Source organism: Acinonyx jubatus, chromosome C2 (assembly GCF_027475565.1).
Source record: "Acinonyx jubatus isolate Ajub_Pintada_27869175 chromosome C2, VMU_Ajub_asm_v1.0, whole genome shotgun sequence".
NCBI classification, from domain to species: Eukaryota; Metazoa; Chordata; class Mammalia; order Carnivora; family Felidae; genus Acinonyx; species Acinonyx jubatus.
In genome coordinates, this window is record NC_069384.1 from 67,250,620 (window position 1) to 67,274,058 (window position 23,439).

General features: G+C 36.6%; 1 protein-coding gene across 1 annotated transcript in view; it reads left to right on the top strand.

Moving 5' to 3' along the window:
• Positions 1-23,439, top strand: part of SLC49A4 (solute carrier family 49 member 4) — an 88,519-nt gene that overhangs the window by 30,308 nt on the left and 34,772 nt on the right. The window contains exons 4-6 of the mRNA XM_015082255.3: positions 732-861; positions 10,602-10,710; positions 21,674-21,741. Coding sequence (XP_014937741.3) covers positions 732-861; positions 10,602-10,710; positions 21,674-21,741 — 307 coding nt within the window. The remainder of the gene's footprint in view (positions 1-731; positions 862-10,601; positions 10,711-21,673; positions 21,742-23,439) is intronic.

Below are 23,439 nucleotides of genomic sequence, written 5' to 3' on the forward strand. Positions count from 1 at the left end.
TTTTGGATGCTTTCCTGTTTTGTTCAAATTCCCCATACAGCCTATAAATTCAGTCTTTCCTAAACTGTGCTTCAGAATATCCAGTCATTGATCAAATAAACCAATTAAACTGATTGGATGGCCCATCTGTTAGGCATCTGACTTTGGCTCAGGTCATGACCTCACAGTTAGTGAGTTCTAGCCCTGCATCAGGCTCTACAGTGACAGTGTGGAGCCTGCCTGGGATTTTCTCTCTCTGTCCCACCCCCACTTGTTCTTTCTCTCTCTCTCTCTTTCTCTCTCTCTCTCTCTCAAAAATAAAGAACCTTAAAAAAAACAAAAAACAAAACCCTTCTCCTAGCCTGTTCCTACAATTTCTGTATCATATACTTACTTTCTGATTACAGTACTTATTAATCAACCTAGATCTGTTTCAAAGGCTTATAGTACAGTACTGTTGATTTTTCATGTTTTCTCCATAGAATAATTGTTTACTGTCTCAATCTTTTCATCTATGTGGTATACCATTGTATGACTTCTTACCAGACTTTTCACGGGCTAAAATTTATATCTTTACATATCTATTTTTTTTCCACAAGACTGAACTATCTTGGCTAGATACTGTATTTTGCTTATCTTTTTATGCATAGAGCTTAGTTGATGATTTGTTAGATAAGTAAATACTTGAAACATTGAACTTTTTATGTTATCTGGTTAACATTTTATTCTTTTTTTTTCTTCCCTACCCCCAGAATTTGGAGTTGTCTGCTTACTATTTTCTGCAACACTAGCTTATTTCCCACCCCGGCCTCCACTTCCTCCCAGTGTTGCTGCAGCTAGCCAGCGACTGAGTTATCGGCGGAGCTTTTGTAGATTATTAAGGTAAATATACTTTAAGTCACTGAGTGGTTTTGATCAGTACCTTCAAGATAATTTCACATTTAGTTAAGGTCATTTTGCAAATTGATTGCAAATAATTGATAAAATACTGATTAAAACCTCTATAAGTTTTGCCTTTTCTACATGCCACCAATGCTATTATTACTTAATCTTTTAAAAAAATCAAACTTTTATTGAAATAATTTTCTTTTATAAGGAAATATCACATAATAGTATCTGTGGAATCATGGATTTTATGTGTTTATTATATTTTTCATAATATTTAAGGTTTTTGTTCGTTATGTATTTCTTAGTTTACATTAAAATAAACAAGTACTAGTCAGTACAAAGTGAATAAAATATATAAGGTTTATTTACAGCTCCCCTAAAATTAATCATCTCATGCCGGGATCATAACTTTAAAACTTACTGTTTTATTTTATTGATATAACTTAACTGTAATTTTATTAAACTCTACCCTTGAATGTTCAATTGCCCAGTACTAAATTTAATTCTTTGAATATATAGACTATCACTGGTGATTATGATTTGCAGTTGGGCTGCTAGAACTTATCTTTTGAATTTTTTTCTCAGTTTGTTGTGATGAGTTTTTATTGATTCATCAGCAACTCTCTGGTTGGTTCTTTCTCTTCTTTTTTTTCTGCCTATCAGTGGTAAGTTCCTTGTGGCCAAGAACTATGTCTTTATAGCCACTTTAGTAATATTGTCCAGTAGGAATGTAATGTGAGCCACATATGTAATTTTAAATTTTCTAATAGCCTCATTAAAAATGTAAAAGAAACCAGTAAAATTAATTTTAATAGCATATTTTATTTAACCCAGTATATCAGAAGTATTATTTAAAAAAAAATTTTTTTTTAATGTTTATTTGTTTTGAGACAGAGAGAGACAGAGCATGAACGGGGAGGGTCAGAGAGAGGGAGACACAGATTCTGAAACAGGCTCCAGGCTCTGAGCTGTCAGCACTGAGCCCGACGCGGGGCTCGAACTCACAAACCGCGAGATCATGACCTGAGCTGAAGTCGGCCGCTTAACCGACTGAGCCACCCAGGCGCCCCCAGAAGTATTATTTTAATATGTAATAAATATTCAAAATTATTGAGATTTTTTTATGTTCTTTTAGTCGAACCAAAGTTTTGAAATCTAGTTGTATACTTTTACACTTAAAACACAATTCAGATGCTAGATTTTCTTATCTAAAGTTCAAAGTAACTTTGCAATATTTCAAATTTTGAATCAACACATCGTTGATATTTGAAAAATCTTATATTCTGCAAGCAATTGTTGGGGCTTTAATGGAAGATCTTTTACTTCCATAAAATAGATATAAAATTTTTTTTCTTTATCATTTTTAACAAAATTATCATAGCTAACATAACAATTTCTTTTACCATCTCTCCATCTAAAAATGATTTTCTTTTTGGAGGAGCCAAGATGGCGGAACAGCATGGAAGTTTTTTTAGCGTGTCACGTCCATGAAAGACAGCCAGATCAACACTAAAAATGGTTTTCTTTTTGTGCAGGAACCCAAACCGTTTTATAACTGGCCAAAGTTATAAGTCCGATCTGTTTTAAAAACCTGTTTTTTAATGTTTTTTGGACATTTAATTCCGGTTTTGGACAACTAATTTTTTTTATTCCTTTTTGACTGATGAAAAGGAGCTTCCTATAAAATTTACTCTGTATCTGTTGAACATGTCCCTTATTATTATCCACTTAATGGTCTTTCAATTTTTTTACACAGCATTCATTTTGCTCTGCTGCAACAGATTGCAGTTCCCATTCATTGTGAAATTTACAACATACTTTCTTCTACTTTCTTATTTTTTTTCATAAGATATTCAAATAAAGTACAATGTTACCTCTATGTGGAACAAAAATACTGAGAACTGAGTCACTTCACCGACACCAAGATCAGTGGTAGGTTGTAATACTAGAAACAACACATGCTACACCCACACATTATAATAAAATCTTACCCGGTGCAGTTAAAGTGAAATGTAGTCCTACCAAAACAAAAATAAAGTTGTGATTAATGAGAAAGTACTTTTCACTGCTCCTGTTTTTTAAGTTTGGTTTAGGTTAATTACAATGAAATAAAATGAAAAATTCAGTTCCTCAGTTGCACTAGCCACATTTCATGTGTTCAATAGCCACATGTGGCTAGTGGCTACCAAGTTAGACAACACAGCCATGCAACATTGTTTTTCAAACTTTGGTTCACAGCCAACTAATTTAGTAGGTTGACCACCTTAAAAAAAAAAAAAAAAAGAAAAGAAAAAGTAGAATGAAATTAGAATGGAAATATTATTGTATCACCTGTAGTAAGAATACATATTTTTTGTGAGACTTTTGTTTCACAATCTATGTCTGTGTATGTGGGTAGATCACAATATATTTCTTGCTTTGGAGTACAGAGAAAAGCTTTTAAAAACCGCAACTCCTGGCACCAAAGTGGCTCAGTTAGTTAGGCACCCGACTCTTGATTTTGGCTCAAGTCATCATATCCTCGTTTGTGAGGTCGAGCCCCATGTCATGCCCTGTGCTGACAGTGCAGAGCCTGCTTGGGATTCTCTCTCTCCCTCCCCGTCCCCCACTCATGTGTTCTCTCTCTCTCTCTCTTCTCTCTCTCTCTCTCAAGATAAATAAATAAACTTAAAAAAAGAAGAAGCCATATCTCTACAGGGGGGCCTGGTTGGCTCAGTCAGTAGAGCATCTAACTCGATCTCAGGGTTGTGAGTTCAAGCCCCACACTGGGCGTGGAGCCTACTTTAACAACAACAACAACAACAACAACAAAACACATGTCTACAGCACTTAGTATATTGCCTTACATGTAAGAGGCAAATTAAATATTAGTGAAATTGAATGGTGATCAGTGGCACATATTTATAAAATAACAGTTTAAAATGATGGTTATTTTAAGTTTATTTATTTTGAGAAAGAGCATGAGCAGGGGAGGGCAGAGAGAGAGTGAGAGTGAGAATCCCAAGCAAGCTCTGCAATGTCAGTGCAGAGCCTGATATGGGGCTCGAACCCACAAACTGCAAGACCATGACCTGAGCAGAAACCAAGAGCCAGACGCCCAACCAACTGAGCCACCCAGGCACTCCTAAAATGATGGGGTTTTTAAATGCTATTTAAGTTTTTCTCCATACAACACCAGAGATTAGATAGCAATTAATAAGGCTGGAGAGGTAGCTTAGGCTATCTTATGCCATACTAATAATTTGGATTAGTCTATAGAAAATGAGGGGTCACTGAAGGATTTTAAGCTAAGGAGTTAGGTAAAAAATTATTCTGACAAGGAAAAACAACCTAAAATTATCACTCTGGCCAAAGTATATACCCTGGATTTGCTTCTAATTACTCTACCATTGAGATCTTTATTCTCTGTTTGAACAATAAAGGATAAGATCTTTCCTCTCTATAAAAAACCCTTTTCACCAATACCTAACATTCCTTTGTTTCTTCCATTATGTGTCTGTTTATTCTGCAGGATTGCCTGCTTCTCCCTTTAGGCTCTCTAGGGTACTTCTTTGGACCTGCCATGCCCCATTCCCCTAGCCTATCAATGTAATTTTCTTTGGCCTTTCAAAGGACACTTGAAGTCATTACTTTCTGGATTAATCAGAATAACTAACTAGATTCTAATTCCCTTGTCTGGGGAAACAACAAAATCACTGGTTATGCTCCAAAGTTTTCAACGCTGTTATTTATTTATTATCCACATGATTCCCACGTCTTACTATGTGTTTAACCTGTGTAACCTGAGTGAGCCTTCCTCTCCCTTTATACATTACTTTAATGTTTGATGATAGTGGTTGTTGTCTTTGCCTTTTAGACTTCAAGAGTGGAGAGCTGAGTTGATGTGTTTCTTCAGGGCACAGGAACGCATTTATTCATTCATTCATTCATTTGTTCATTTATTTATATTTCCCACTCCCATTTCCCTCCCCCTACCCAGGCTACCTCTCAAATGCATTTAATCTTTATTTTTCGTTTATTTAATTAATTTTATTTTGTAATACATGTTTTGTAGCATCTGTGTTTAATTTATCCAAATGATGGCACATTATGTATCTCAGTCTGAGTTTTTTTCACTAAATGATATATGTTTTTTTTAAATAACTTTTCATTTTTGGAAGTTATAGTAATATACAAAGGTAGAATAGTATAACCCCCATATGTCCATAACCCAATGGGAACAGTCACTGATTTATACCCAATATTGTTTCATCTGTAATCCACCCACTCCTCCACTTCTTGTATTATGAAGCAAATCCAAGATGACCAATCAGCCATAAACATTTCAATATGTGTAATATATGTTAGAAAGGTGGGGACTCTTTTAACACTAGTTTGCTAATATCAAATCAATGCTTAAATTTCCAACTGTCTCATAAGTGTTTTTTTTAACAATTTGAGTCAGAATCCAAATTTGGTTCATGCATTGCACTTGGTTCAAATGCCTTATAACCTATAGGTTTCCTTTCTTTTTTTAATTTTTATTTTTTTTTTTAAATTTTTTTTTTCAACGTTTATTTATTTTTGGGACAGAGAGAGACAGAGCATGAACGGGGGAGGGACAGAGAGAGAGGGAGACACAGAATCGGAAACAGGCTCCAGGCTCTGAGCCATCAGCCCAGAGCCTGACGCGGGGCTCGAACTCATGGACCGCGAGATTGTGACCTGGCTGAAGTCGGACGCTTAACCGACTGCGCCACCCAGGCACCCCTATAGGTTTCCTTTCTATCTCACTTTTTTCCTTGTAATTCATTTATAGAAGAGCCAGCTCTTTTGTCCCCAAGGTCTGGATTTCGTTGATTGCCTCCTTGTGATAGAGTTTGCCATGTTCCTCTGTCCTTTGTATTTTCTATAAATTGTTAGAGCTATGTTATGATTTGGAGTTTTATTTGGTTTTACAAGACTACTTCACAGGTGATGCTACTTTTTTCCATCAGGAGGCACATGATGTCTGGATAGCTCTCATTTTGTGATATTAGCACTCCATTTTCTTTTCTTTTTTTTTTTTTTAATTTTTTTAATGTTTATTTTCAAGAGAGAGAGAGAGAGACAGCATAAGCAGAGGAGGGGCAGAGAGAGAGGAAGACACAGAATCTGAAGCAGGCTCCAGGCTCTGAGCTGTCAGCACAGAGCCCGATGAAGGGCTTGAACTCATGACCCGTGAGATCATGACCTGAGCCAAAGTCAGACGCTTAACCAACTGAGCCACCCAGGTGCCCCAGCACTCCATTTTCAAGATGCATCCCTATTGCTGTGTTTTTTGTGTTTTTGTTTTTTTTTTTGTACTCTGTAGTATGAAACCTTCACATTTTATGTACCCTCTCTGGCTGTGTGTCCAGATTGCCTCCAATTCATTGTCACCATAAATACTGCAATGACATCCTAATATGAGTCACCATGGACCTGAGAATTTCCTTGGAAAATAGATTCCATGGGAGGATGGTGGGGTCGTAAGATATTTTGAGCTTGATTTGCCAAGTATTGCCAGATTTTCCTAAAAAATGCCTCCCCTTATCCATACCTCGATCAGCAGTGCCCATTTCCCTGCATGCCTACCAAACTTGGTATGATTCATCTTCCTAATTTTTGCCAGTCTAATAGATATGAACTAATATATCTTTTGTTTAATTTGCATTAATAAGTTAGAGACTCTCATGGTGTGATAGCTTGCCTTATGGGTTTCATCTACTATAAATTCCTCTTCATAGCTTCTCTCCATTTCCTAATGGTAATTGTTTTCCTATCTTTTTCTTAACGATTTACATATTCTAGGTATAAGCTCCTTGTATATTAAAAAACTCCAAGTATCTATTCCCATTCTTTCATCTGCCTACAAATTTTATTGATGGACTCCTTAATTATCAACTTTCTGGTTTTATCTTTTACATTTAGGTATTCAACCCACCTAGAATCTACCTTAGTATGTGATGTTATCTAATGATGCAGGAGTTTTGGGTTTTTTTTCCCATAGAAGAAACTAGCACTACTTACTGAACAATTGTTAGCAGTTTGTTAGCCCTCTATTCTCCTCCATTGTGCTAGTTCTTGAGCTATTCCCATACTACTTTTATTATGGCCCTGCAGCTTGTCTTTTTTTTTTTTTTTAATGTTTATTTATTTTTGAGAGAGAGACTGAGTGCGAGTGGGGGAGGGGCAGAGAGAGAGGGAGGCACAGAATCTGAAGCAGGCTCACAGAGCCTGATGCGGGGCTCAAACCCATGAACCATGAGATCATGACCTGTGCCGAAGTCCGATGCTTAACCAACTGAGCCACCCAGGCACCCTAGTTTATCTTGGTAGGATAAGGGCTTCCTTTTTCATATTTTTTAGAAGATAAGTTAGCTTTCCAAGGACTTTTTTTCTTCCATATAAACTTTAGAGCATGTTTCTTAAGTTTCTAAAAACATTCAACTGGAACTTTAATAATGATTACATTAAATTTATAGATTAATTTGAGATCAGTTGACAGTTTGGATGATCTCTCCATCTATTTAGATCATTTTCTATGCCCTTAAAGGTTGCTTCCTCCTCCCCTCCCCCCCCCCCCCCAGAGATTTTGGACTTTCCTAGCTATTGTTAATAGTATGTAATTTTTATTACATTTTTTAAATTAAGCTTTTTATTTTTGAGATACTTACAGATTCACATGTAGTTGTAGGAAATAATACAGAAAGATAATGTGGGCTCTTTACCCAGTTTCCCCCAATGATAATATCTTACAAAACTGTTGATAGTCAAGGTACAGAACATTTCCATCACCACAAGGATTCCTTTTTTTTGTCCTTTAGTAGCCATATCTACTTCTTAACCCCTGGCAAACACTGATCTCTTCTCCATTACTATAATGTCAGTTCAAGAATGTTATATAAATGGAATAATATAGTACATAAATTTTGCGATTGGTTTAAAAAATAGAAAGAGATGCAAACCAGGAAACAGACTCTTAACTGTAGGGAACAAATTGAGGGTTACTAGAGGGGGGTGGGGGGGGATGGGTTAAATGGGTGATGGGCATTAAGGAGGATACTTGTGATGAGCACTGGGTATTGTATATAAGTGATGAATCACTAAATCCTACACCTGAAACTAATATTGTATGTTAACTAACTAGAATTAAAAAAAAAAAAAACCATAATTCTCTAGAGAGTTATCCAGGGTGTTTTGTGTATGAGTAGTTACTCCTCTTTATTACTGAGTAGTATTCCATGGTGTTGATGTACACAGTTTGTGTAACTGTTGACCTGTCAAAGGACATCTGGGTTGATTTTAGTGTTTTTGTTTGGTTGGTGTTTTTGGATATGATACATAAACATTTGTATATAGGTTTTTGCTGTGAACATAGGTTTTCATTTCTCTGGGGTAAATGCCTAGGAGTGTAATTGCTGGATTGTATGGTAGTTGCATATTTAGTTTTTTTAAAGCCCTGCCAGTCTATTTTCCAGAGTAGTTGTGCCATTTTTCTTTACCACAAGCAGTATACAAGTCATCTAGTTTTTGGGCATCTTCACCAGACTTTGGTGTTATCACTATGTTTTTGTTTTAACCATTTTGATAGGAATGTAGAAGTACAGTCTCTGCAGAGGGCACTTGGCATTATCGATTAAAGTTACAAATACACATACTCTTTTGACATGGTAGTTGCACTTCTAGAAGTCAATTCTCCAACTGTACTAGTGCAGACGTGAAACGACTGTAAGAGCAAAGAGCAAATTTATATATATATATATATATATATATATATATATAATATATAATAAAAATATATATCTCAGTGGGAGCTGGTGAAATAAATTATATACCAACATAATGGAGTACTACCCAGCTCTAAGAAAGAGTAAGAAAACTCTGTCTGTATTGACTGTGGAAGAGTTCTAAGACTTATTAAGTTAAAAAAGTAAAATTCAGGGGCACCTGGACAGCTCAGTCCGTTGGGCTGTCAATAATACATCTCTCAATAATAAATAGACGTTAAAAAATAAAAAATAAAGTAAAATTCAGCAAATGGTTGTAACATACTATCATTTATGTAAAAAGATTGGGGAAAGAATATATATATAATTGTGAATATATGTTAATATGTACATATATAAAATAACATATTTAATACTATATATTTATATACTAATGTATATACACACATATGTATATACATAGTCTTATATATTTTGAGATGTTTCTGAGAAATTGCCCAAGAAAGCAAGAACATTGGTAATTGTGGGAAGAGGGGAATGGGGTAAGAGGGACATGTTTTCCCCATATTTTTATACCTTTCTGGGTTTGAGCCATTTGCATTGTATTGCTTATTAAAATCTTTGATTAATACAAACTTAAAAAAATTTTTTTTAATGTTTATTTATTTTTGAGAGAAAGAGACAGAGTATGAGCTTGGGAGGGGCAGAGAGAGAGGGAGACATAGAATCCGAAGCAGGCTCCAGGCTCTGAGCTGTCAGCACAGAGCCCGATGCTGGGCTTGAACTCAACAAACCGCAAGATCATGACCTGAGCTAAAGTCAGACACTTAACTGACTAAGCCACCCAGACACCCCAACAAACTTTAATATCAATAAAGCAAAAGTGAAAACTGCTCTCTGAAAATAATAAAACTAGCAAGTTATGTATTTTTAATCTTTGGTTTTTCTTCCCTCCACTCTGTTTATATAGAGAAATAGTAATTTAACCTGTACCTACTCATTGTATGAAATAATGTTGATAACTCATCTGTATAATAAACTTTGACAATTTTAATATGAACAAAAAAGGTTTTTTTTTTTTAATTTTTTTAACGTTTATTTATTACTGAGAGACAGAGACAGAGCATGAGCAGCAGAGGGGTGGAGAAAGAGGGAGACACAGAATCTGAAGCAGGCTCCAGGCTGAGCTGTCAGCACATAGCCTGATGCGGGGCTGGAACTCACAAACCAGGAGATCATGACCTGAGCCGAAGTCAGACGCCTAACCAATTGTGCCACCCAGGTGCCCCACAAAAAAGATTATTTTTATGTAAACAAAAAATTTATTAACAAACTAATTATTAACAAACTGAATATTTTCTATTTCTGATTCTGGTGTTCCAATTTCCAAATGACTTACATTTTTCATGAGTAAGAATTTAAATTCAGGGGCAGCTGGGTGGCTCTGTTGGTTGAGTGTCTAACTCTTGATTTTGGCTCAGGTCATGATCCCAGGGTTATAGGATCAAGCCCCATGTTGGGCTCCATGCTGAGGATGGAGCCTGTTTAGGATTCTCTCTCTTTTTCCATCTGCCCCTCTCCCTACCTTGTGCTGGCTCGCCCTCTCTCTCTCTGTCTCTGTCTCATAAATAAATAAATAAATAAATAAATAAATAAATAAATAAATAAATAAATAAATAAATAAATAAATAAATAAAGGCATGAAGAAAGTGATTCTACTTGCTTTAAAAAATGTTTAGGGGCGCCTGGGTGGCGCAGTCGGTTAAGCGTCCGACTTCAGCCAGGTCACGATCTCCCGGTCCATGAGTTCGAGCCCCGCGTCGGCTCTGGGCTGATGGCTCAGAGCCTGGAGCCTGTTTCCGATTCTGTGTCTCCCTCTCTCTCTGCCCCTCCCCCGTTCATGCTCTGTCTCTCTCTGTCCCAAAAATAAATAAACGTTGAAAAAAAAATTTTTTTAATTCACAATTTTGAATCTGTAATGATATTTTCTTTTCTCATTTACAGCAATATGAGATTTTTGATGATTGCTTTAGCATATGCCATACCACTTGGTGTATTTGCTGGCTGGTCTGGAGTTCTGGACTTAATTTTAACACCAGTGCATGTCAGTCAAGTAAGTATTTCATTTCTTTATATGTTGGAGATATTTTTTAGTACATTTAAATTGTAAATATTGTCTGCGTGTTCTTGGTTTAAACTTCAAGGCCTGGGTAACCATTATCCAATACCATTGTTGCAAAAGCAAGATCCTAGGGAGCCCGGGTATCTAGTGAGTTAAGCGTCTGACTCTTGATCTTGGCTCAGGTCATGATCTCTCAATTCATGAGATCGAGCCCCATATTGGGCTCTGCACTGACAGCGTGGAGCCTGCTTGGAATTCTCTCTCTCCTTCTCTGTCTGTCCCTCCCTGGCTCATGTTCATTCTCTCTCTCTTTTTCAAAAATAAATAAACTTAAAAAAAAAATCCTTTGAAATAGTTAAAAATAATATTGATTTTCTTCCTGGGTTTTGTTAACAGCCATGAATTTTACATTTATTTGGCTATTATTAATGAGCTAATAAACAGAAAAATAAAGAAGGAAAATCTTCCTTTGTTGACTCCATCCTAATCTTGCTCCTTACTTTATAAAGAAGATTAAGACCCCATCATCAAATATATGGCTAATGTCGACATCTAATTTCTCACTTTCTCCCTAGTCTCAGAATAAGGGTACCTCATTTCTTTAAAAATAACCATGTACCGGGGCGCCGGGTGGCGCAGTCGGTTAAGCGTCCGACTTCAGCCAGGTCACGATCTCGTGGTCCGTGAGTTCGAGCCCCGCGTCAGGCTCTGGGCTGATGGCTCAGAGCCTGGAGCCTGTTTCCGATTCTGTGTCTCCCTCTCTCTCTGCCCCTCCCCCGTTCATGCTCTGTCTCTCTCTGTCCCAAAAATAAATAAACGTTGAAAAAAATATATTAAAAAAAAATAACCATGTACCTATGGTTATTTTTGACCTATATTTTTGACCTATATGATTCAGGCCATGTATTCCTTCTCCTTACTTCCAGACAGCATGGTAGAAAGGGGTAGAGAGATTTGGAGGGGCAAATGGAAGCAATCCAGCACGCTGGTGTGACTTTCTATTGTATGAATGAACAACAATTTTCCATTCTGCTTTTGATGAACATTTGGATTGTTTACAGTTTTTAACTGTCACAATCACAAACAATGCTGTATGAATGTTATCATACATGTTTCTTGATGCACCTCTATACACATTTCTGTTGGATATGTAGCTAGCAATAGAATTGTTGGTTATAGTATATTCCTGGTTTGATAGATGATGCCAAACTTCCCCAAAGTGGTTGTATGAGTTTATACTTTTACCAGCAGGATATGAAATTTCTCATTGCTCCACATCTTTACCAACACTTGACAATGTTAGTCTTTTTTTTTTTTTAATGTTTGTTCATTTTTGAGAGATAACATAAGTGGGGGAAGGGCAGAGAGAGAGAGGGACAGAGAATCCTAAGCTGGCTCTGTGCTGACAGCAGAGAACCCAATGCGGGGCTCAAACTCATGTGAGATCATGACCTGACCCAAAGTCTGACATTTAACCAAATAAGCCACCCAGGTGCCTGAGTCTCTAAAGTTAGAAATGCTGGGCGCCTGGGTGGCTCTGTCACTTGAGCGTCTGACTTCGCCTCAGGTTGTGATCTCACAGTTTGTGGGTTCAAGCCCCACATTGGGCTCTGTGCTGACAGCTCGGAGCCTGGAGTCTGTTTCAGATTCTTGTACCACCCCCTCCCCCACACTTGTGCTCTGTGTCTCTCTCTTCCTCAACTATAAATAAACACTAAAAATTTTTTTTTTAATTTTTTAAATGTTTGTTTATATTTGAGGGAGAGAGAGACAGAGTGCAAGCAGGGGAGGGGCAAAGAGAGAGGGAGACACAGAATATGAAGCAGGCTTCAGGCTCTGAGCCATCAGCACAGAGCCCGACGCAGAGCTCGAACTCACGAACTGCAAGATCATGACCTGAGCTGAAGTTGGTCACTTAACTGACTGAGCCACCCAGGCGCCCCTAAAAAATTTTTTTTTAAGTTAGAAATGCTAATGGATATGCAGTTAAATGCCACTATAATGGGGCGCCTGGGTGGCTCAGTTGGTTAAGCATCTGACTTCAACTCAGGTCATGATCTCACGGTCCATGAGTTCAAGCCCCAAATCGGGCTCTGTGCTGACAGCTCAGAGCCTGGAGCCTGTTTCAGATTCTGTGTCTCCCTCTCTCTCTGGCCCTCCCCCATTCATGCTCTGTCTCTCTCTGTCTCAAAAATAAATAAACGTTTAAAAAAAAAAATAAATGCCACTATAATGATATCTTTTTGTTTGATATTTGAATATCCTTTTTTGTGACACACCTGGTCAAGTCTCTTGCCCACCATTGGGCTGCCTTTTTCTTACTGATTGTAAAGAAGAGAGCTATGCAGGGCACCTGGGCGGCTCAGTCTATTAAGCATCCCACTCTTGATTTCAGCTCAGGTCATGATCTCATGGTCATGGGATCAAGCTATGTGCACATCAGGCTATGTGCTCATGGTGCGGAGCCTGCCTGCAAACTTCTCTCTCCCTCTCTCTCTGCCCCTCCCATGTACACACTCTCTCCCTCTTTCTCAAAATAAAGAAACTTTTTGTGAAAAAAAAAGTACTAAAATATATTTTTAAAAAAGAGCTGTGCAGAAGGAGGCTCCCCAGAGCACTGTATGGGGTCCTCAGCACGTCTTAGACTGAGAAATGAACTGCACAGGTAAACGGCAAAACTATTAGAGGCTTAACAGAAAGATTTCTATGAGGTTGAAAGCAGAACGAATACAGTAGAGGGTAAGCAGTGCTGGGCTCTTAGAGTTCTAGCTCAACCAGAATGGTAATACCTCATTAACACCTTTTTAATACCTTGGGCTTCTGCTAAGACACAGAATCTAGGCCAAAATTTAAAATCAAGAACCATGTTCTAGGTAAGATAAGGCCTATTCTACTTAGACCCACAATACCCAAGGCCTAAAAACAAGCCCTGACAAAAATCTGCAGAGGAGACAATTTGGAGACTGAATCCTACCAAGTGAGGGGGTCTTGAGAAACATTTAGGTTTCTACTTATCTTCCTTAATAAAACACAAAATCAAGCCAACAGAAGTTCAAGGTGATCAGTTATTAATTGAACTGCCTACTAACACAAAAATCAACCATTTTAGAGAAAGATAAAAGGATCCAGAACCTTTATATTGTGTCATCCACAGCATGTACCACACTGTTAAAAAAAAATTAGACGGGGCGCCTGGGTGGCTCGGTTGGTTAAGCTTTGGCTCAAGTCATGATCTCACGGTTTGTGGGTTCAAGCCCCACGTCGGGCTCTGTGCTGACAGCTCAGAGCCTGGAGCCTGCTTCAGATTCTGTGTCTCCGTCTCTTTCTGCCCCTCCCCTGCTCATGCTCTGGCTCTCTCTCTCTCTCTCTCTCAAAAATAAACATTAAAAAATTTTTTTTAAATAAAAAAAAAATTAGAAAATTGTGGCCCATATTTACAAAAAGGAAGTATTGAATAGAAACCAACTCAAAGATAGCCTACATGTTGGACATAACAGAGACCATAATGCAAAAGAGTGAGAAAGAAAGAAAGAAATCTTTGCTTGCTCAAAGTTGATGAGCATATTCCCCTATGTTAACCTGTGGCACTGTGTTGTCTGGTACAGTAGCCACTAGCCAATCATAGCTATTTAATTTGGAATTTAAATTAGTTGGGATGAAATAAAGATAAAAATTCACTTCCTCAATGGCCACCTTCTGGCTACCTTTCAGGTGCTCAGTAGCCACTTGTGACTTGTGGCTGCCATATTTTGGACAGTGCAGATACAGAACATATCTGTCATCATAGAAAACACTGTCAGTGCTGTTCTAGAAGTTTTATCATTAGTCCTGTCACATTTAAACCTAGAATTGAATTGTGTGCTCATTATAAGGTAGGTGTTAAGTTTCTTTTTTTTTTTTTCCCCATATAGGTATGCATTAACCTGGTATCAGTTTTTGAAAAGATTATGCTTTTCTTATTGTACTCTAGTGTCAACTTTGTCTTAATGAAGTGCCCTTATGTGAACAGATGTTTTTCTAAACTGTTTTTTCCCTTATAGTCTATTTTGCCTGTCTTTGTGCCAATACCAAAGTGTCTCAAGTGTTTTAGTGTTATAATAAGTTTTGGTATTTCATAGAATAAATATGCCCCTTTATTGGGATTTTGACTAGAATTTTTTGAATCTAGAAGATCACTTTGAAAATTAAGGTCTTTGTAATACTGAGCCCTCTGAACCATGTTCATTGTATTTCTGTACATTTACTAAAGTCCTAATGTCTCTGAATGATGCTTTATAATTTTCTGCAAAGAACTCTTCTATGTATTTGTTAGATTCAGTCCCAGGTATACGATATTTTCTGAGGCTATTGTAATTGGTATCTTTAAAATTTTTTCTTTTCTGGGGCACCTGGCTGGCTCAGTCAGTAAAGCATGTGACTCTTGGTCTTGGGGTTGTGAGTGTAAGCCCCACGATGGGCTTACTTAAAATTTTATTTTCTGTTGGGTGGCATATAGAAGTATAGTTGACTTTTGCAAGGAATTGAAATATACCTGATCTTGTATCCAGCAGCCTTGTTAAACTCACTTACTTGTTTTAGTAATTCACCAACAGATACATTGGCCTCTTTACATATCAGTTGTGACTAATGACAAGTAGATGGAGAAAAGTACATTTAAAAAAATTTAACACTTGAGATAATCATATGATTTTTCTCTTTTAAATTTCTAATGTGGCAGATTACATTTACTGATTATTAAATGTTAACCCACCTTGCATTCCTGTACCAAATCCTATTGTCAGTGACTTGTTACATTTTTTATATATCACTGGACTCATATGTTCATGTTTTACTTAAGACTGTTTACATTTATGCTCATGAATGAGATTGGACTATAATTTTCTTTTCTTTTTCTGTCCTTTAAGTTTTGGTATCAAGGTTTTTACCAGTCTCAAAAACAAATAAGGAGGCATTTTTTTCCCCTCTCTTAGTGGGGAGTTTGTGTAATCTTGGTGGTTTGGGGCTTTTGTTTTTCCCTAAATATTTGGTAGAATTCACTGATGAAACCAGCTAGCCTTCTTGTAAAAGGGTTTTTAATATGGGTTCAGTTTATTCAGTAGTTATAACATTACTCAGATTTCCCATGTATTCTTACATCAATTTTAATAAATTGTACTTTTTTAGAATTTGTTCATGTCATCTCATTTTTCAAATTTATTGGTAAGAAGTTCTTCATAGTATCATCTTATGATTTCATTAGGTCTCCAAGATAAGTCAATGTGTCATTCTAGATACTGATTATGTATCTTCTCTCGCATTTTTCCCTTTAGTAATTTCACCAGTGTCTCTTTAATGAATCCTTTTCTATTTTATCAGCTTCTGATTTTATATCTTTATATTTTTCTATTCTGTTCGTTTTTTGTTTTTGTTTTTGTTTTTTTTTGAGGGAAGGTACTTTACTCTCCTTATTCTAACTTTCTCTTTAAATTTTTAAAAATGTTTTTATTTATTTTAGAGAGAGACAAAGAGAGAGTAAGCAGGGGAAGGGCAGAGAGAGAGGGAGACACAGAATCTGAAGCAGGCTGCAGGCTCTAGGCTGTCAGCACAGAGCCCAACACGGGGCTCAAACCCACAAACCGTGGGATCATCACCTGAGCCGAAGTCGGACACTTAACCGACTGAGCTACCCAGGCGCCCCTCTAATTTTTTGATATAAATGCTTAGATCTTTGGTTTTCAGCTTTTCTTTTTAATGTGTGCATTTTAAAGCTATGTATTTCCTTTTAAATATAGCTTTATCGTCATTCCACAAGTTTTGCTAAGTAGGATTTTCATTATTTTTCAATTTCAAATGTTTTCTAGTTTCCATAGTGATTTCTTCTTTGAACCATGGGTTACTTAGAACATTTTCTTAATGTATAAACTCTTGAAGATTCTCTCGTTCTTTTTTTTTTTTTAATTCCTAACTAAATTGCATAAATGTGATCTGTATTTTCAGTAGTTTCAAATTTGTTCACCCAGTATTTGGTCAACTGTATTCTATAATTCTTGGGTATGGTGTTATATTGTAAGACGATGTAATTAGGTGCACATAAATCTAGAATTATAATATCTGACCAGTGAATTGAACCTTCCATCCATATGAAGTATTATTTATTTCTAGTGATGCTTTTGCCTTAAAACTTATACATTATACCAGCTTTCTCTTGACTAGTGTTCGCATGGTGTATCTTTTTACATTTCTTTACTTTCAGACTTTCTTTACGTATACCTCTTATAAGCAGCATGTCCTTTTTTTTCTTTAAGGCAGTCTGATAATCCTTGTGTTTTAATTAGAGTATTTAGTCCATTTACACTTAATATAATTATTGATAAATTTGGGTCGGGATCTATCATCGTATTGGTTTCATTTTTTTCAGTCTATCCTTTTTTCTACTTTCTTACTTTCTTCTGGGTTAAGTAATTTTCACTATTCTGCCTTCCTCTTTTATAAGCTTGATAGTTATAATCTCTTTTATTATTTAGTGGTTACCCTAGAAAGTACAGAATGCTCTTGTGATTTATCAACACCTATTATAAATTACAACTTTCACCTCTTCCAAGACAGCCTAAGATCCATAGAACCGTTCAACATTATTTAACCCTCTACAATCTTTTGTGCTATTATCGTCATGTTTTACACTGCAGAAAAAATTATTATTATTGCTTATATAGTCAGTATTTAATTAGATTCACCTTCATATTTGCCCATTTTGTTGCTCTTCGTTTCTTTATCTACAGTTTTCCACCTGTGATCACTTTTTTTCTGTCTAAAAAGCACCATTTAGTGAGCATGTGGTTTGGTTTTTGTGCAGGTCTGCTTGTGACAAATTCTCTTGTTGCGGGTTTGTTCTTTATTTTTGCCTGAAAATGTCTTCATTTCACCTTCATTTTTGAGGATTATTTTCATGGAGATAGAATTCTTGATTGGCATTTTATTATCTTTTGGTTCTTTGAAAATAATCCCATTTTCTTCTGGCTTCCAAGAAGTCAGCTTTTAAGTTTAAAAGTTTGTTGCATTTAAGGTTTTTTCTTTGTCTTTGGTTTCAGCAGTTTTACTATGGTATAACTAGGTGGTGACTTTGAAATTTATTCTTCTTGAGGTTTGTAGGACTTCTTGAACCTATAACTTGATGTCTGCCATCAGTGTCTGAAAATTCTTTCTTTCTTTATTTTTTTAGTTTATTTTTTGAAAGAGAGAGAGAGAGAGAGAGAGCAAGCAGGGGAGGGATAGAAAGGGAGGGGGAGAATCCCAGGCAGGCTCCATGCTGTCAGCACAGAGCCCAATGCGGGACTCAAACTCATGAACCATGAGATCATGACCTGAGCCAAAATCAAGAGTCAGACACCTAACCAACTGAGCCACCCAGGCACCCCAGTGTCTGAAAATTCTTAGCCAGTATCCCTTAAGCTTTATTTTCTCTAATTTCCTTATGTTAAACCTTCACACTCTATTTCCTATGTCTCTTACTCTCTTTTCTGAATTATCTATGCTTCTGCCTTTCTCTCCTTCAGGCTGGATGTTTTATCTAGCTTTTCTTCAACTCACTATTTCAGTTTTCAGCTCTAATATTCTGTTAAACACATCTATGGTTGTTAATTTCAGTTATTATATTTTTAAGTTACAAAGTTTTTATTTGATTTTTTTTTGTGGTTTCCAAGTGTCTGTAAAGTGCTTGATCTTTTACTTTTTCAAATTATTAAAAATAGTTGCTTAAAATCTCATCATTCCTTGATCTGGATCCCCTGTGGGTCTTTTTTTATTTGTGGTATTCATTTATGTTTTTTTATCTCCTTATGTGTTCCTTTATTTTTGACTGAGTGCCAGACATAGTATATGAAAAGTTATAGAGATCATTTAAGCTTCAAGGTGATGTTATTTAACCTCAGAAACAACTTATGTTTTCTCTACAGGAGTGTAAGGATCATTTAATCCAGCTTCAAGAATTGAGATAATTTAAAGCTGGGCTTCTGTCCCACAGAATACTGTTCTATTTCCAGTGCACAGTACTCTTAGATACAGCCTTTCAAAGTTACCATCTAAAGGCTAGGGTTTTTATAAGGCCACCCACACCACAACAGGCCCCACACTCACAGTTTTTTCTTTCCTAAGTCAGCAGGCTATTGATAACTGTCAGCCCCTTAGCTACCTTTTCTGAAATCAGGTACCCCAAAGGAAACCAGGCTTATCTTTCTGGGTTTCCTTCCCATTTTACATCATGGTTCCATAATTCTGGATTACCTTCTGGGCCCTCTGATGCCATCAAATAGATTTTCCCCTGGATTTTCTAGTTTTCAACCAGAATCTCAATCCAGATTACCTAGTGTACCTTCACCAGAAGAGTCTTCCTTTAGTTTTCTAACTTATTTTTCTGGATGTCAGGTGTTCCAGGCATGCTCAATTCCAAAGAAAGAAAAGTGTAGCACCCATTTGAATGATTCTGATTTTGCAGATCTTATGCTTCACATTATAAATCCTGAGAAGCCCTTTCAAGTATCTCTGTCTGTATAAACTCTGAGAGGTAGAGAGACCAAGAATTACACCAGGTATTAAATGAAATGAAATTTAAAATTAAATGAAAGCAAAAAAAAAAAAAATTAAAGAAAAAAATTTTAATTAATTAGTGGGTAGAATGTTATTAACTAAAGCAAATGTCATGAACAAAGGAAGCAGTAAAGCACAAAAGCCTTACCTAAAAGGACCGGGATTAGTACAGTCAGATGCACAGTGGTTCTTAGCCTAACACAGAGCCCCACTCAGCAAGGGGATAGATGGAAATGTTTGGGAGGCCCAATGGCAGTAAGTGGGCCTTAGACAATGGATGTTAAATGCTCTGCAATGAGAGGGGCAGTTCTGCAGAACAGAGAATTCTCTTGCCCCAAATGCCAATGATATGAAAAAAAAAAAAATGTAGAGATAAATTAAGCTTCAGGCTGTTCTCTTTCTCCAGAGAGTACTTATCTTTGCTCTGGCACCAAACACTGTTAAGTAATTGTATTACTTAGAGTAGGCTAAGCTGCTATGAGAAGTAGAATCCCAGAATCCTGAAGCTTAAGAAATTTATTTCTCATTTACATAGCAATCTAGGACAGTTTGCATAATAACCTAGGACAATTGTGCACAGTTTGGATAACTTCCTCACACTGATTTAGAGACCTAGGTTGCTTCTTTCCACTTTGCAACAGTCTTATCTTCTTTTTTTTTTAATTTTTTTTTTTTAACGTTTTATTTATTTTTGAGACAGGGAGAGACAGAGCATGAACAGGGGAGGGTCAGAGAGGGAGACACAGAATCTGAAACAGGCTCCAGGCTCTGAGCTGTCAGCACAGAGCCTGACGCGGGGCTCGAACTCACGGACCGCGAGATCATGACCTGAGCCGAAGTCAGCCGCTTAACCGACTGAGCCACCCAGGTGCCCCCGACAGTCTTATCTTCTAAGACCTTGTTGTTGTATGCATCAGTTAGGCGGGTAACTACATTCAGAATCCAGCTGTCAAAAAGGGAAAGAAAGCATGGAGGAGGCATACAGCTGTCCTCCAGATTCTACCCTACAGGTGGCACACCTTAATTCTGCCCACTTCATTAGGAACTTAGTCACCTAGTCATATGTAATTGAATGGGAGCTGGGACATATAATCCAGCTAAGTGTCCAGGTAGAAGATCACATATTTTGGTAAACAGGTATAATGAAAAATACAACTGGGAAAATAATAAAAGGTAGAAGTTAGTTGGGCATCTCTCAGTGCCAGGTCAAGCTTGGACTTGACCCTGTAGCCACAGTGAAAGCTTGTAACTATTTCTGAGCAGGAAAGTGGGATAGTTAGGATAATTATTCTGGCAATAGTGGGCAGAACAGGTTGTGGAGACCATTTAAGAAGCTATTATAGCAGTCCAGAAGTAAGAACTAAGGTAATAAGCAAGCATGGTGACCGTGGAGAGGGAACAAGGAGACAAAATGCACTGATATCGTTAGGGACAAATGGAATTCCAGTGGTAACCTCTAACATGTATTGAACATTTTACACATATTAGTTTATTTAAGTCTCAAAAAAATAAAAATCTCGTTATCCTTATTTTAATAATGAGGAAACGGAGACCTACGGTATGAATTTGGATAGAAGCCAAGTAATAGCAGGAGTTAAAGATACATGAATGATGGGTAAATCTAGGCAGCATTTGTAGATTTCTCTGAGAAAGTTTGGCCATGAGGTGAGGAAAGAGTTAAGACATTAGCTAGATGGAGAAGCATCATCAGGTAGTAATAACAGATAGTAATAACACATAGATAGTACTTCCTGTTTGCTGACCACTGATCTAAGTCTATGCACAGATTATCTCTTTTAGTTCATTTTATAGATAAGAAGACATAATCCATCCAGGGTCACAAAGCTAGTAAATGGCAGGGTTGGAAATGTTTTCCCAAGAGTGGAGTGAGCTCTGTATTTGAAACCCAGCTCCAGTTCTCTTTCAGTGGTCTCCCTACGTGCTCCATTCCACATTGCTCTTGCTCTCGCTCTTTCTGTCTTCTGTGACCTCTTGATGCATCTTTAATTGTTGCCAGATGTTCTAGCACTTAATTATTTCCTAGTAGTGTCCTGTATATTGCCTATATTTAAGCTTCTTGAAGTCACTGACCATCTTCTGTCCTTTTCCTGTTTGTGATGCTGATTATTTTTTGGATTTAAATGTTCCAATAAAAACTTAAATAAGGATATATTTACTTAGATAAGTTGTATTAATTAGTCACACATGAATCCTTTCGTTTTATTCATTTTCTACATTTGTTGCCATTTAGCTGTTGATTATATTTGAATTATACGTGTATATATAATATATAAATATATTTACATATTGATGACAGAGGATCTTTATTTCTTGCCTTCTAAATTGCAACATGATAGTCTTATATTAAATGTGTCTGCCACTTTCTCCGCAGGTAGATGCTGGCTGGATTGGATTTTGGTCCATAGTTGGAGGCTGTGTTGTTGGAATAGCTATGGCAAGGTAAGAATATTTTACGTTAAACATGTGGGTGGGCCAAACCAAAAACAAAAAAATGGCTCCTTTTGATAAGTGTTAAAATTCAGGGGAAAATAAAACAGGCAAAAGCCGGAAAAGGCACTTGTTCAGGCTACAAGAAAATTCACATGCAGTAAGAATTTGCTGCTGCAAGAAACATTCTCAGGAGTAGTCTGTCTTCAACTGTTTCCAGAGGATAGAAATGTGTTTCCAGTGTAATTAAGCTGCCTGTCTCCATATTATTGGAGAACAGAAGCTACAAATGGAGCCCAAAGAAAGGTAATACAGTAATAAAGGAAAATTGATTATTTATCGAGAATAGAAAAGAATTGAAAAGAATCATTTGTAAGAACATCTTTAGAACTTTACATGAAAAGGGAGTATCTGATTAGCAGATATTTATTTTTGGTCTTTTTTGGCAGGTACATCCCTGTATTTATCCCATTTTGATGAAAAGTGTCCATAAAGACTTCCAGTCATCAAACTCCCTTTGATCCTAACCCATTATGACAACACATTTTTAGAAGGAATCAGAGGAAGGAAAATGTCTTATTTTTTCTTAAAAAAAAAAAAAGAGAGAAAGAAAGAACAGAAATGTCACTCATCCAGGTGACTGCCTATAAAACTATCCTTGGTGTTTCCAAAGAGATGAGTTATTCACTTCCCAAATTGTTTACCCTGTTTAATCAAAAACAAAATTAGGCAATCAACTTTACCAGAAAGAGAAGAATCTAATTACATATTTGGGGAGATCAAATAAGATATGTAAATCACCTCAATTTCTAAATACTTAAACATAATTGGCACAGGATAATATATCTAGACCTTACAGTTTGCATAGTGTTCCTGGGATAATGAAAGAATAAACTGACACTGATTTCTAAATCACCCTGAGTTTTTTATAAGTTAGGGAAATAAAAGAATAAAATCTAAAAGCTAAAGAAGAGGAATAGGAAGATAGCATTTGTAGGAAACCACTACACAAATACTGAAATACATTGACTTGTCACATTTGACAGAATCATATCTAATTTTTCTAATTAAATATCCAAGCCAATTATAGTGAATCATCATTTCCCAAATCCTATTCTGAGCACTAGATAGGTCAAAGAGGAACTATTGTATAGCAGAAATGACATCTCACATGTACCTTTTGCTTTATTTTCTTTCTGTAAACCCTTAATTTTATCTATATAGAAATAGAGCTAGAGGGAAAAATGAGACTGAGGACATTTCTGTTTATAATTCATTGAAATGCAAGATCTAAAAAATACGACACTTACTCTGGATTGAAGTCAATTATAGCTATCTCCTAGGCCTAGAATCAATTTTAAAATTATGTTCATAACACCATTTTGGGGATCCCTAGAACAGAATCTCCTGATACACATTAGTGTTTGGGTGATTTTTTTTGTAATTATGTTGCTAAAGGCCACTACCAGGTGTAATAATTTTGATGGTATTAGCCCATTTGAAAGGACTAGGTCTACATAAATAGCAAATCACAGTGGTCAGTTTATTCTTATGTGACCTGGCCCTGTCAGCTCTCTCACTGTTCAACTTTATTCAGTTCTGATTATACCATAAAACTATTTTATTCTCTCATACTTTGCCATCTGCCTATCAGACAAGTATGTTCTTGCAGCATACCAAAACATAAAAAAGTGTTTGGTGGGCATGAAA